Source organism: Brassica oleracea, chromosome C1, assembly GCF_000695525.1.
Source record: "Brassica oleracea var. oleracea cultivar TO1000 chromosome C1, BOL, whole genome shotgun sequence".
Lineage (NCBI taxonomy): Eukaryota > Viridiplantae > Streptophyta > Magnoliopsida > Brassicales > Brassicaceae > Brassica > Brassica oleracea.
In genome coordinates, this window is record NC_027748.1 from 3,919,350 (window position 1) to 3,933,744 (window position 14,395).

Sequence of the window (14,395 nt, forward strand, 5' to 3'; positions counted from 1 at the left end):
CTAAAAACCAAAAACTAAAAACCAAAAGCTAAAAACCAAAAACTAAAAACCAAAAGCTAAAAACCAAAAACTAAAAACCAAAAGCTAAAAACCAAAAACTAAAAACCAAAAGCTAAAAACCAAAAACTAAAAACCAAAAGCTAAAAACCAAAAACTAAAAACCAAAAGCTAAAAACCAAAAACTAAAAACCAAAAGCTAAAAACCAAAAACTAAAAACCAAAAGCTAAAAACCAAAAACTAAAAACCAAAAGCTAAAAACCAAAAACTAAAAACCAAAAGCTAAAAACCAAAAACTAAAAACCAAAAGCTAAAAACCAAAAACTAAAAACCAAAAACCAAAAACCAAAATCTAAAAACCAATAAAACAATCATCACCTTAATTTCCAAGGTAAGTTTGTTAAATAAATACAAAAAAAAAAATCTTTCTTAAAATCAGATAGATGATTATTGTGGTTACCACCCACTGAATTCCGAAACTTGGTTGCATCAACTACTCTTTTGTTTCGCATTTGCCTAGTGCGTCATCTACCATTTTTTTTCCTTTTTGAAATATAAAGGTAACAAACTAATCCTATAATCGCCTAATATATGTTGCCAACAACAATTAAAACTTTCAAACAAATTTTAAATATAGATTATTTTATGCAATTTCAATTATAGGAAAATATTTTTAGATTATTTATAAATAAGAATATACATAAATATATATGATATTGTAGACAATATAGAAAAATCTTAAATAAATTTATATTAATAATTCAGCAATAAAGTATATATTTTAATAGCATGTTTTATATTCACCCACTATATATATCCTTAAAAGGAATATCAGTTGGAACAATGAAATATATTATTTGAAAAACCACAATAGATTAAAATATAATTTTAATAGGAAAGTTCATATTTTAAGAAGGATAAGAATACAAATAGAATACTGGTTTTCTCAAAGAATAATCTTGGATTGAATTGTAGGCTATTGATTATATGTTGGTAATTAAAGAGAGAACTTTTTACCATATGGATGAAAGCAAGAATGACCAAAGATAGTTTTGACAAAGACCAAGATAAAAAAATAACCAAAGAAACATACATATGTTAGTCATTGAATGTACAAAAATATTTATCTATATATATAAAAAGAGTTTTTCCTTCCTGGTGATGTCACATCAGATTTCAGGTCACAAAATCGGTTTTTGTGGCTGTGACACGTGTCTCTTTCTTTTTTTTTTAAATTGTTTCTTTCGTTTGGATTATTTAGGCTTTTATGATTTTCATTGAGCTTATTATTATCTTTATATGGGCTGACAACAAAAACAATGTTTCTGTGAGTAATCGTGGCATTCAATTAAGCGCTTCAGCAAAATTTACTGGAGAAAATAACCCAAAAATCTACGGCCATGACCAGATACGCCGGAATCTTCGATCACTTGCAAGGATAAAGTCAAATCAAACACAGGTGGAAGCTTCCGACCTTGACTAATCGGTTTGAGTTCTTCTAATCTGTATCAAAATCGGGCACTGTTACAGAGTTGACTGGATTCATGCATCTTCATTAACACTCGCATTTACACTGATTTCCATCTCCTCACACAATTTCTCATTCAATTAACATCATCATTCAGTGAGCTATAAATATGTGAGTTCCCTTCCATGAATTTCATCAGTTCATTATTCTAAACTATTTTCCAAAAAAACAAATGAGAGATTGGAATGGCAAAAGCTTTTCAATTACTCACCGTACTGAAAACCGACTCCACCGTCGAAGTGCATCTCCTAAGGTTTTGGAAGACTCGAGGCGGGAGCTTGGATGTCGATATGCTACCCCTCAACACTAAAATAATTCCGAGGAAATCTCTCATAACTCTCCTCGAGAGGCCAAGAGCAAAGAAGCTGCACACTAGCTTCTTTTTCTTTCAGTCTCAAGAATGGTGTCTCTTTTGGGCATCTTGACCTGTTTTTTAATTTGGTATTTTTTCTGAGTCATTCTTGAATTCAAGCTTAGAATCCATGTTTTTACTTTTCTGTTTAGCTTTCGTTTTTTTTGTTTCTCACCAGCTTCTGATGTTTCTTTTGAGATTTCCATTGTAAAGTTCTCTCCTTTTTGCCAAATTAAATCAACTGTACGTATTTTAGAGACTCCAACGCAATCAACGCTTTGAGATCATTCCTTTGGATTCTGTTTTAGGTTACCTGTATAGATATTCATAGTTGGATCTGGGTTTCTTAGTAAACTGAATATTTTTTTCTGAAAAAGTGATTAAAAACAGTTAATTCATACTTTATTCATACTTTGTTTAGTTTGGTTCTACTGAATTTCAGACTAACCACCAGATTCAGGTAATAATAAAAGTATTAAATCTGAATAAGTTGGATTTTGAATTCTAACCTTGGTTTACAATGCTTTGTCTTAATCTTTCTTTTTAACCAGTTGGACAACTATCAAGTTTTCAACTTGAACAAACTATATCTAAATGGCGGAGGCTGAGAGCTTTGTCCCTTTCCAGTGCATAAGGAATGATGTCATTTGGAGACTCAAATCCTACAAGCATGATTGGATCAGTGGTTTCAGAGCTGGATTTAGGTATGTTCAAGTCTCTTCTCTTTTGCTTTTACATAAAGTGTTACTACTTGAGAGAGATAAGGTTGATCTTCATTTATGAAAAAGTCTAGGGGTTTGTATAAATAATTGGAGCGGTTGTGGGTTTGTCAAGTTTCTTACCCTGAAAGAAACTATTGTTTTTTGCATGATTTGTGCTGCACTTGAAAAGTTAAGCTTGATTTCTTCTATGGTGATGATAGCTTTAATTTTTATAGATCATGTATGTGTTGGATGGCTTAATGATTCCAAGGAATACATAGATGCTAGGAAAGCTATAGACGATGTTGGGATTTGATTCTGAAGATCAGGTACTTTCCTTTTAGTTGTTTATTTACATGCTTAGACATAAGAACAACTCTACTTACATTCTAATTTTCCCGGATGCACTCTTCCGTATAGTGGCTGCATTCCTTCATCTACGGAACATCGAGCTCGCAGAGGGTCAAGAATCATAAGCTTCAGAACCTAAGGACGAGAAATCACGGTTCCATCTAGACATCAAGGTTGTTCATGCTAACACTAAGGTATGACTTTGCTTCACTTTCTTCACTCATATTTAACCTTAAACTGAAGTTTATTTAGATATAAGTAGAGAATTTTTTAGTATATGACAATGTATGTGTTTGCAAGAATTCGTCTTTGCAAGACGTTAAGAGATATTGTGTTATGATTCCACGTCTTATCATTGATCTAATTAAGCTAGGAGTTTTAGATCTATCTTTTCAATTCAGTATCCTTTTATTTGTTAGGTATGCTCTTCGTTGATACTTTTTGATATATTAGATGGAAGAAATCAACATTTGATTGCATTAAAGGAAAATTTAATCATATATTTCAAGAAGAAGGGTGACACTTCTTTGAGATTTTCGATCTCTTTAACTTTTTGCCAGCTCCATCATCAGGCGAGAGACATTGTTTTCAGCAGCTCGGTATTGTCTCACCAAGAAGCATTGTTAATATATACCCTCTCCGTTCCTAAAAGATCCATGTTTTAGAAAAAAAAATTTGTTTCAAAAAGATACATCCTTTACATTTTCAATACATTAATTAATGAAAAACAGTACTTTTCAAAAAATACAATTGTGTTTAATAAAATCTCATTGGTTAAAAGTTATTGGGAATAGTTAATTAAGAAAACAATGTATTGGAAAATACAATTTTATATGTTTTCCTAATAAGTGTAAAAAAACTATAACATGCATCTTTTAAGAACAGAGCAAGTACATAAAAACAAGAAGCATTTGTAATAGATTGATGATATAATGATCATGAAAGCCTATTTGGTAGATTACCTAAGAAAAAAGTTCAGTTATATATCATGTATCAGCATGTGACATCCAAAGGCAACTATAATATAAAATTTTAACCACAATACAAATTTGTTATATTTTGTTAATAATTATATTTTCTACCAACCAATTCTGAAAAATAACAGGCAAATATGATTATGAACATTATTAAAATTAATTAAGGGGGGGTTATTGGGCAAAGAATTCTAGAGGAATTATTAAATTTTGAGATTTCATTCTTATTGGTTTGTGAATTTTTAAAATCTAAATAGAATTCATTGTTATTGGGGTGATGATTTTTAAATTCCACTCAAAATCCTTTGTTATTGGAAAAGTTTAGTTTTCATTGATTTTAAGATTCTATTAAAATCTATTGTTATTGGGATGTAGATTTTCTTTGTTTTTACTCATAGTACTCAACTTCGAGAATATCATCTATACCCATAAGATTTTTGAAATCAATGTAATAAAATACATTCACATACGAAAAATCAAATTGAAGAATGAAATAATATATAAATCACAACTTTAACATAATACAATTCACAACTTAAAAAAAATAGAAAAAATATTAAAAATTTAAAATAAAAATTGTAAAAATAGTTTTAAAAAGCACTTTCGAATTTTTTTTAAAAGACATTTCAAAAATAATAATTCAAATTTTTTTTACAAAAATTCAAATTTAAAACATATATTTCGAAATTATATAAAAAATATTTTTTTATTTTTTATTATTTATATATCTATAAAGTAAGAAGTAGAAATTAACTATATCTACATTTCAAAAATATTTTTTTATTATTTATATATCTATATTATTTATATATTTATATTATCTATAAATTTTTTGGTCATTTTATTTCTTGAGATCTTTTTTGTGACAAAAACTTTTTTAACAGTTGTTTAAGAATTACCTTAATTGAAATGATTTTCTTTCCTTTTTTTTCTACCACCATTAATTTCTTACTTTAAAAGTTAATAACAATCAATAGAATTCTATACACAAGTAATGAAAATCTATGTAAAAGTATTTGATAAAATTTGTTAAATCTAGTTAACTTGTAAAATCCTCTCTACTATTAAAATTATCAAATTCCACAGAAATTCATGTTCCAATAACCCCCCCTAATTATATATTTGCAAATACATCAATATAGATGTCGAATGAGGAGGAGCAAAAAAAATTGAAAGATAAATTTTTAATACCCTTAAAAGTTATAAGTTTAATGGTTCCAAAGCCAAAATAAAATTCCAAAAGTACATATAAATTTATTTTACACAAACTTAAATAAGTAAGATAAAAATATTAAGATTAAACTCCGCTTAATTATTTTATATATTTTCATCACGTGGTACATAATTTTCAATAATTAAAAATTACAAATTCTGAGTGATAAAAGTTCAAATCTGTTAGACAAAAACAAAAACAAAAAATTTAAACCTACATTTTTGGAAATTTGTCTAATGGTTTATGTTTTAATAATATTAATATAATTCTGTATATATATAATACTGAAACAAATAGAAAATAGAATTAAAAATAAATATTATAGAAAATTTCGGGCGTAGTCCGGGCCGACTCTAGTTGATTATATTCAACTTAATATGTGAAAACTTTTCAATTATCAAGTGTTTGAAAAAGAAATGGTAGCATGGTAAATAAGATTATGTTATTACCGTTTTTTCTTCTTTATGTAGACGTGCGACTCAGTTACTACCAGGGCCGGCTTAGATAGGGGGTCAAGCGGTGCGACCGTCCCGGGCCCAATCTGTTGTCCCCCTATTTCTTAATAGATAAGAGTCCGATTTAAAAAAAAAATACATGTATTTTTATATTAAAAATAAGAAATGGGGTCCAATTTTTTTTTACATGAAAATATTTTTTTATTTCCATAGATTTATTTTTAAAAATACTTCTGGTATTTTGAAAAAAAACATATATCTATTAGATTTTTTTAAAAAAAACAAAAGTTTAGAAATTAAAATTTTTCTTTGCTCCAGGGCCCATGATACCATTCAGCCAGCCCTGGTTACTGCTGGTAACTTATATGGAGCAGGAGCAGGAGCTGTCGAGCTTTCTGACAAAACATATCATCATTGGTCACATGACCATCCAAGTGCCATAAAAACTTAAATAATCAAAAATTCACCCAAAATACATATTGAATGACTTAAGGGTTTATTCAATCATCTTCAACCTTCATGTGTATAGCTTATACGACTACCAAGCGAGCTTGAGCCGGAAGCTGCAGCCTTCATAAAGCTCATTGCGGGATGGAGAAGACATTTCCAAGAGGCATATTTCTTGCCAAAATGCATAAGCACCGAAGTAGCGCATTGTTAATTAAACTAAAAGTTCCAACGCACAATGCATTCTAATATTACTAGTTTCTTAGCTACTCTTTCGGTTATCTATATTTTAGATAAGTTGAAACATACATCTTTTATATTTTCAATGTAATTTTTGTCAACTAATAATGAGAAATTACGAAGTTCAAGAACATTAATTGCATTTCTTAAAATCTTATTGGTTTAAAAATATAGAAAATATAAAATTACAAAAAACTATACATTTATATCTAAGTTTTAATATATTTTATTAAAAAATGTAAAAATTCTAAAATATGAATCTTTTAGGAACGGATGAGTATATAACAAAGCAAAAACATAAGTCACAAGCCCTTCAAATATACAAACATTGTGAGCCATTGAACCGAACAAAGGCACCAAGAAAAGGGCAGTCTCTAGAGCTTTAAAGTCTTAAATACTGAAAAGGACCTAACATAGTCCGGAGGACGAAGCCGTTCTTGTGAAAACCATGATACAAAAAGTGCATGCAGATAGCCTTTTGTTCCTTTTTCCTGCTAATTAATTTTACTTTAAACCAGATTATTGTTTAGAATTTTGCTGATTCCCAATATCCTCTCCCCTGTTCCATCAACCAAAAGTTATGAATATCAGTATACCAAAAGATTACTGATATCAAGAAAAACAAGAAGATATTGATTCCGAAACACACCCAAGTCGTCAACTTCCAGTAGTGAAGCTTCTAGATTATTCTCCCTTGTCTTGAGCTCCGCCTTGAAATGTCTGATGGTGTTCAGAGTATCTTGAATGCTTTGTTTCACGTTAGCAACTTGATCAGAGACTGAGCAAGATTCTGGTTGCTTGCGCTTCAAGTTACTGTTAGATCTGTTTAAAACCCTAGCGTGTCCTCTCTTGCTCACTTCTGGAGTCTTTTCCACAGTATCTCCTTTTTCCTTGTTTTCAATCTGAAACGTAACTCGAGAAACATTTTTAGCATCTCTAATAAAAGTTTTAGCTCTAAGTTTAACTAAACAAGCCAAAGAGCAAAAAGTTGGGTTGGTGGTTTTACCTTAGAGTGGAACTTAAATACAGGGGTTGCATCTTCACATATCAACTCCAACACGAATGAGTCATTCACTTCAACTCCATTCGCTTTGCACATCTCTCTCCAACCTTTTCTCATATAAAACATTTCACGTCCGCGTTGTCCTGACATCTGTAGATAAGATGACCACTTTCTTCCATCTTTGTTCAGCAGAGTTATCTCCATAGACTTGTTAATGCCACTCTCACGCAAGAAAACCGATGAAATAGTCTGTCACAAGTTTCGTAGTTAGTAACGAATTGTAGGACTCCATAAAGTCATGACTACATCCTCCTAATCAAAGTTTCATGACAACTAGATGAAAAAATTACACTAAAACAAAGTTGTTGAACTTACTAGTTGCCCGGTCTTGAAACGGTTGGGTGTAAACTCTGATGTCAGTAATCGGGAAGGAGTATTCTTTTCTTTGCTGCAGCCTACAGAACATATCTTCACTGCATCTGCTTCAGGGAATTCTTCTTCTTCTTCTTCTTCTTCCTCTTCTTCTTTGTCTTCATGACCATTGCCTGACTCATGTGAACACAACAAGAGCACAGGCCTTTCTCCACTTTCGGAAAGTTTAAAGTAACATATGTCACCTTGACTTAACCCATTAGCTGAGCAAAAGTTAGCCCAGCCTCGTCTGATGTAAAACGCACCACTTGAGATGTTTCTTGAAAGAATAAGTGTCCATTTTCTTCCCTTCTCATTAACTAAATATATCTCACATTTGTTTTGTTTATTAAACGACATAACCTTAAAATCCTCAGAAAAATCCTGATAAGAAAATACATCATCAACAAACAATTAATCGATGGTGAAACACATCACTCACAGTATCTACTCTTTCATGTTACAAAATAAAAGGTTAAAAAAAGAGAGTTAGTAGTTACCAAGCGATCATCGATGAGGCTAGAAGGTGTGACACTAGCTCTGAGGAAACAAGAGTCGCCTGTTGAAGTATCTGCTTCTGGTTTCTTATTCTTTTCCACCAAAATGTCCCCTGCAATCACAACAACAATCTTCACTTTCGTTTCACTAAACCCAAAAATAAAACATATCAAACAACTTACCTTCATCATTATCTTCGTCTTCTACATCATCGGACTCATCAGATTCACTGTCGTCAGTATCATCGGACTCATTATCATCAGATTCACCGGAAACAGCTACACGAAAGATCTCTTCTCCATCGTGTCTGAAAGCCAAGACGTCCCCTTCACTGAAACTATGAACGGCGGCGAACTCTTCCCAGCCGCCGGCAAGCCTGTTGCCGTCCAGTTTCACTTTCCATATTCTGTCCGACGCGTCTGATCTTAGCAAAACTTTCGTGTGATTACGTAAGAGCTCATCGTCAAGCGTCTGCAACAACAACAAGAACAAACAAACAGCTTTAAACGATGACAAAGTCAGAAGAACAACAAAAGATAATAAAACCAGATGCATGCACTTACAAGAAGTGGTTTGACTCCGGTCAGAAATCTCCAGTGAAACAGAGAGGGTTTTGGAGGAACCACCATTGTTCTGGGCAGAGTATGAGAGAGAGAGATAAAGCAAAGGGAAACTCTGTTCTGTATTAATATTTCTTCCTCAAAAATGATGACGTTACATTGTTTTCTCTATATACATATAATTACGTTACAAAAACTATATTGAGTGATTCGAATCGAATAAAAATCTACAAAATGATGTGAATCTTTCACATTTCTGTAAGACACATCTTCTTTTTCTTACACCACTTTTGATTGTCCATCCATCTATCAAACTACTCATCAGCATCTATGACCAAAAGGACTACTACACTCTATACATCAAATGATTACACTCTACACCATAGGTTTTGTCACCTTTTTTAATTGCACTATTTTAATTTTTAGTTCATTACTTTACTTCTAAATTTAATTAGTTTTATATTAAAGTCATCGTCGTAAACTCGCAACTGTCTTTTGGACCCAACTTCTTTAAATGGACCGCCAGTTGGATTTACTATTGGACAGAAACGTGCCTAAGACCTTCTCGCTAAACCAGAAGGTTACCGACTTTTCTAGTGTTGACTTGAGCTCTCGCTTAAGATACTCCAACCCAGGAAAAATTTAATCACAATTTCTTCTCGTAATGCGTTTCGAATCACGTTGAAACCGCTAAGAAACGTGTTTCCTGAGGAAACTCAATTTTGAATAGACTTATATATCACGAAAGCATGCAATATAATTATAGTTTCTTAGCTATATAACAAAGCATAAACGCAAGTCACAAGACCTTCAAATATACAAACATTGGTGAGCCATGGAACCGAACAAAGGCACCAAGATAATAGGCAGTCTCTAGAACTTAAAAGTCTTAAATACTGAAAAGGAAACTTAACGTGGAGTTTTGAGGAAGAAGCCGTTCTTGTGAAAACCATGATACAAAAAGTGCATGCAGATAGTCTTTTGATCCTTTTCCCCCTGCTATTTAATTATACTTTAAGCCAGATTATTGTTGAGAATTTTGCTGATTCCCAATATCTTCTCACCTGTTTCATCAACCAAAAGTTATGAAAATTAGTAAATACCAAAAGATGATGATATCAAGAAAAGAAAGTAAATATTGATTCAGAAACATACCTAAGCCGTCAAGTTCAAGTAGTGAAGCTTCCAGATTCCTCTCCCTTGTCTTGAGCTCCGCTTTGAAATGTCTGATGGTGTTCAGAGTATCTAGAACGCTTTGTCTCACGTTAGCCACTTGATCAGAGACTGAGCAAGATTCTGGTTGCTTGCCCTTCAAGTAAGTGTTGGATCTGTTTGAAACCCTAGTGCATCCTCTCTTGCTTCCCCTCTCTCCATCTATTTCTACTCCTGGAGTCCTTTCCACAGTCCTTGCATGTAGAGCTCTCTTCTTACTAGTTACTATGTTTCCTTTTCCCTTGTTTTTAATCTGAAAAAAAAAAAAGAAAAAAGAAGTGACTCATGAGTCATTTTTAGCTCTAAAGTTTTAACTACATGCAAAGTTGGTGCTGTGTGGGTTTACCTTAGAGTGGAACTTAAAGATAGGGTTTGCATCTTCACATATCAACTCCAACACGAATGAGTCATTCACTTCGACACCATTCGCTTCGCACATCTCTCTCCAACCTTTTCTTATGTAACACCATTCACCTCCGGGTTGTCCTGTCTTGTGTAGATAAGATGGCCACTTTCTTCCATCATTGTCCAGCAGAGTTATCTCCCCAGACTTCTTAATGCCACTCTCACGCAAGACACCCGATGAAAGCATTGAAATATACTGAAACAAGTTTCAAAATTAGTAACGTCTTAAACTCTACAAAATCAAAGTCGCAAACGTTCATACATGAAAAGTTACTCTCAAACAAAGTTCTTGAACTTACTAGTTGCCCGGTCTTGAAACGGCTTGGTGTAAACTTTCGTGTCAGAAAGCGGGAAGGAGTGTTCTTCTCGTTGCTGCAGCCTCCTACAGAACATATCTTCAATGTATCTGCTTCAGGGCATTCTTCTTCTTCTTTGTCTTCATGGCCATTGCCAGACTCGTGTGAACACAACAAAAGCACAGGCCTTTCCCCACTTTCGGAAAGTTTGAAGTAACAGAAGTCACCTCGGATTAACCCATTAGCTGCGCAAAAGTTAGACCAGCCTCTTGTGATGTAAAACGCACCACTTGATATGTTTCTTGAAAGCCTCAGTGTCCATTTTCTTCCTTTCTCATTAACTAAGTGTATCTCAAACTGTTTCTTGTGCTCATCAAACAACATAAACTTAAAATCTTTAGAAAGATCCTGAAAGAAAAAAAAAACATCATCAATTAATCCATTGTGGAACACATCAGCAAATCACTCATACTATCAAACCCAAAAAAGGGTAAAAAGAAGTAGTTACAAGACGATCTTTGGTGAGGCTATAAGGAGTGACACGAGCTCTGAGGAAACAGTCTGATGAAGAATCTACTTCCTTGTTCACCAAACTACTGTCACCTGCAATCATAACAACAATCTTCACTTACATTTCCACTAAACCAAAAAATAAAACATATCAAACAACTTACCTTCATCATTATCTTCGGAATCATCAGATTCACTGTCGTCAGTATCATCGGACTCATCATCATCAGATTCACTGGAAACAGCCACATGAAAGATCTCTTCTCCATTGTGTCTAAAAACCAAGACGTTTCCGTCGCTGAAATTATTAACGGCGGCGAACTCTTCCCAGCCGCCGGCGAGCCTGTTGCCGTCCAGTTTCACTTCCCATATTTTGTCCGAGGCGTCTGATATTAGCAAAACTTTCATGTGACTACTTATGAACTCATCATCAAGCGTCTGCTACAACAAGAGTAACAAAAAAATAAAAAGTTTTATAAGATGATAACAAACACAGAAGACTAAAAAAAAGATCATATGTGTTTTACCAGAATTGGTTTGTCTCCGGTAAGAAATGTCAGTTGAAACAGAGAGGGTTGTGGAGGAGGAACCACCATTGTTCAGAGCAGAGCTAAGTAGAGAGAGAGAATAATGAAAGGGAAACTTCTCTATTCTTATTAGTATTTTCTTCTAGATGATAACGTTACACTGTTATCTCTGTATATACATATAGTTAAGTTACAAAAAAAAATATCGAATCTTATAAAATCCATAAAATGATGTGAATCTTTCAGATCAATAAGACGCATCATCTTTTTCTTACACAACTTTTCCATCAAACTCCCATCTCCTATCCTAAAGGACCACTCTGTACACCAAAAGACTACCCTATAGGTTTTGATCAGAATAGGTTTTGTTACACTATTTTAATTTTTAGTTTATTATTTTAATTAGTTTTTTTTATCTTAAAAGTAAAACCAGATGCTGTACGAACTGAGTGGAGTGACCGTTCAAATTGGGTCTTTTGGGCCCAACTTCCTTAAATGGACTAAAAGGACGGGTTTAGTATTGGAGGACAGTGTGTCTAAGACCTTCTTTCTCAACTAGAAGTTTGAATCTCTTGTTTCAAATTTGTTCACTTCAGGTTGCTCTCTATCTGTACTACTGACGGCTGCAGGTTGTGTAGATTTTCTTATCTGTTTTTTTTCCAGGTTTGTTTACTTCTCTTGCGTTCAATCTATATGCTATAACAAATATATCTTTTTACTCCTCATTGCTTGCATTGCGGACAATGTACCTTGTGCTGGTGGAGAAGTCTGGTACAGAAGATGGGCTTTCCTCGATCGAGATAATGTTCTATAACAGCTTCCTTTCCCTCCCATTTTTGTCCTTCCTCATCATAGCTACTGGCGAGTTTCCAAATTCTGTATTGCTATTGCTCGCAAAGGTCTTTTAGCTGTTTTATTCTCCTGGACAGTGTTCTTACTTGCCGTTCTTGGTGATTCTTGTTCTTTCGCTGGTTATGGGGATTGTCCTCAACTTCACAGTGTTTCTTTGCACCATTGTGAACTCTGCTCTAACTACAACCATCGTTGGTGTCCTCAAAGGCGTTGGTTCCACCGTGAGTATATACTCTCTCTCTCTCTCTCTCTCTCTCTCATTTGGCTAGTATCTTGATTGTCAAGTCTTACTAATCACTTTCTCACTCTTATTATGTTTGATTGCCCAGACGCAAGGTTTTGTCCTCTTGGGTGGTGTTGAAGTACATGCTTTGAACGTGTCTGGTTTAGTGGTCAACACAGCTGGTGGTGTGTGGTACTCTTACGCCAAGTACCGACAGAAAAAAAAGCTAAACCGGCTAAGCTACTGCCTGATTTAGAAGCTCACAAAAAAATGAGAATATCACAAAAAAAATCTACATGTTTTTGAAGACTTACTACCGAAAAAATAATTTATATTGACAACGCAAATAAACAAAACCACGGATGCGCTACTTTGGAATAGTTGACAAACCTTTTAAAAACTTGCATAAAAGATAAAAAAAAAAAACTGTAATCAACTAAAAGAGAAACTTTATTCAAATAAATGAATGTGAATTATTGACTGTATCCACTAATTACAATTATGAAAAATAAATATTGCTAAAGTAGAGACTAGAGAGTGTAAAGCAATGTATGTGGAAGGAAATAATAGCATAGTTCAAAGAATATCATAATTAAAAAGTGCTCGTTATTAATCATCCATAATCGACCATCTTAATATATGCATGATTAATGGTCCCGGTCTAAACTGGATATATTCTAAACACACACTAAATCAAATACAGTGTGTCGCATCCAATAATTTGTGAATTATTGTTTACCTAGATTGTCATAGTGATATTACTAGAGACTTAGTTTTCAAATTAAAATCATACCAATTCTGTAGTTTATTGAAACATCTAGTTTTTTCCTGTCATATATTTACATTGACCAATCACCAATCATTGCTGACTTTAAATTAGAAACATTCGAACTTTCACTTCACCCCACATGGTGAATGGTCAACTACTACTATATCACCACGATTAGTTTTGGGAACCGATATGTAGATAGCTCAAACAAAACAAAGCTATTACCAAATAAAATTATAAATACACCAAGTTAATTATAGCTAAACATATAATTTTAAAAAATCTTATGTCTTTTAGCTTTTACTTTTCTTTTCGTTTTTATATAATACTTTTGTAAAACGTTAGGTATCGTATAGTAAAAAAACCTTAAAAATGCTAAAGAATATTCTTATCTTCTAGAGTTCTGCATGTCTTTAGTATCGCCATTCGCCACCGACAAGTAACTCGCGGCTGAAACTTTCCGAATTCACAAATCTAAAAATGTGTGATTATTCATTATACTGAATCATACACCTCTTCTTGTCAAAGACACACCACACCATTCTACATTAACTTTTGTTTTACAAAAGGCCCACAATTAGTGGCAATACTCCAAAAGTTTCTTTCTGCTATGAAATAACTTATAATTTATAGTATCGAGAAATTTAAATAAGAGTAGAATTTAATACCCGTAGGAAGCAAATAACACTAATATGAGGGAGAGAGTTTATTATAAGGAAGAAGAAGAAGATGTAATGGTTCTTTGATTATAAACTCTTGTTCTTGTTTATGGTGTACAAAAGAGTGAGATGAGTGATGGTATTTATAGTGAACAACAATACATAAAATAACAAAGATGGTGCTTAATTTGGTAAATGAGTGGGTGATCAT

General features: G+C 33.0%; 3 protein-coding genes across 5 annotated transcripts; 1 reads left to right on the forward strand and 2 right to left on the reverse strand.

Moving 5' to 3' along the window:
• Positions 1 to 6,545: 6,545 nt before the first annotated feature.
• LOC106327096 (B3 domain-containing protein REM1-like) lies at positions 6,546 to 9,020 on the reverse strand. Its single transcript, XM_013765134.1, has 7 exons — positions 8,735 to 9,020; positions 8,354 to 8,642; positions 8,174 to 8,283; positions 7,638 to 8,057; positions 7,266 to 7,511; positions 6,909 to 7,161; positions 6,546 to 6,818 (listed from the first exon to the last, which is right to left on the reverse strand). The coding sequence occupies exons 1-7, from the start codon at positions 8,798 to 8,800 to the stop codon at positions 6,769 to 6,771; spliced, it is 1,434 nt and encodes a 477-aa protein (XP_013620588.1). The 5' UTR covers positions 8,801 to 9,020; the 3' UTR covers positions 6,546 to 6,768.
• A 479-nt stretch (positions 9,021 to 9,499) lies between these two features.
• Positions 9,500 to 11,841, reverse strand: LOC106327074 (B3 domain-containing protein REM1). 3 transcript variants are annotated; one of them, XM_013765097.1, is made up of 7 exons: positions 11,682 to 11,841; positions 11,319 to 11,592; positions 11,153 to 11,247; positions 10,648 to 11,052; positions 10,290 to 10,544; positions 9,887 to 10,196; positions 9,500 to 9,795 (listed from the first exon to the last, which is right to left on the reverse strand). In XM_013765097.1, exons 1-7 carry the CDS (start codon positions 11,748 to 11,750, stop codon positions 9,746 to 9,748), a joined length of 1,458 nt encoding a protein of 485 aa, XP_013620551.1. In that variant the 5' UTR covers positions 11,751 to 11,841; the 3' UTR covers positions 9,500 to 9,745. The 3 variants fall into 3 exon arrangements, with proteins under 3 accessions (XP_013620551.1, XP_013620560.1, XP_013620545.1); XM_013765106.1 differs by having other exon boundaries at positions 9,500 to 9,797; positions 9,890 to 10,196; positions 11,319 to 11,595; XM_013765091.1 differs by having other exon boundaries at positions 11,319 to 11,595.
• A 583-nt stretch (positions 11,842 to 12,424) lies between these two features.
• LOC106329303 (putative UDP-sugar transporter DDB_G0278631) lies at positions 12,425 to 13,012 on the forward strand. The gene is made up of 3 exons (XM_013767944.1): positions 12,425 to 12,559; positions 12,611 to 12,754; positions 12,863 to 13,012. Exons 1-3 carry the CDS (start codon positions 12,425 to 12,427, stop codon positions 13,010 to 13,012), a joined length of 429 nt encoding a protein of 142 aa, XP_013623398.1.
• The last annotated feature ends 1,383 nt before the right edge of the window (positions 13,013 to 14,395 follow it).

Excerpts from the sequence above, each read along its gene's own strand:
- LOC106327096 (XM_013765134.1), bottom strand. The coding sequence starts at position 8,800 with ATGGTGGTTCCTCCAAAACCCTCTCTGTTTCACTGGAGATTTCTGACC. Across the intron at positions 8,284-8,353 it reads AGACGAAGATAATGATGAAG|GGGACATTTTGGTGGAAAAG; the intron begins GTAAGTTGTTTG and ends TTGTGATTGCAG. Across the intron at positions 7,512-7,637 it reads GTTTCAAGACCGGGCAACTA|ACTATTTCATCGGTTTTCTT; the intron begins GTAAGTTCAACA and ends AACTTGTGACAG.
- LOC106327074 (XM_013765091.1), bottom strand. The coding sequence starts at position 11,750 with ATGGTGGTTCCTCCTCCACAACCCTCTCTGTTTCAACTGACATTTCTT. Across the intron at positions 10,197-10,289 it reads TCTTTAAGTTCCACTCTAAG|ATTAAAAACAAGGGAAAAGG; the intron begins GTAAACCCACAC and ends TTTTTTTTTCAG. Across the intron at positions 9,796-9,886 it reads ACTTGAACTTGACGGCTTAG|GTGAGAAGATATTGGGAATC; the intron begins GTATGTTTCTGA and ends TTGATGAAACAG.
- LOC106329303 (XM_013767944.1), top strand. The coding sequence starts at position 12,425 with ATGTACCTTGTGCTGGTGGAGAAGTCTGGTACAGAAGATGGGCTTTCC. Across the intron at positions 12,560-12,610 it reads CTGGCGAGTTTCCAAATTCT|TGTTCTTACTTGCCGTTCTT; the intron begins GTATTGCTATTG and ends TCTCCTGGACAG. Across the intron at positions 12,755-12,862 it reads TCAAAGGCGTTGGTTCCACC|ACGCAAGGTTTTGTCCTCTT; the intron begins GTGAGTATATAC and ends TTGATTGCCCAG.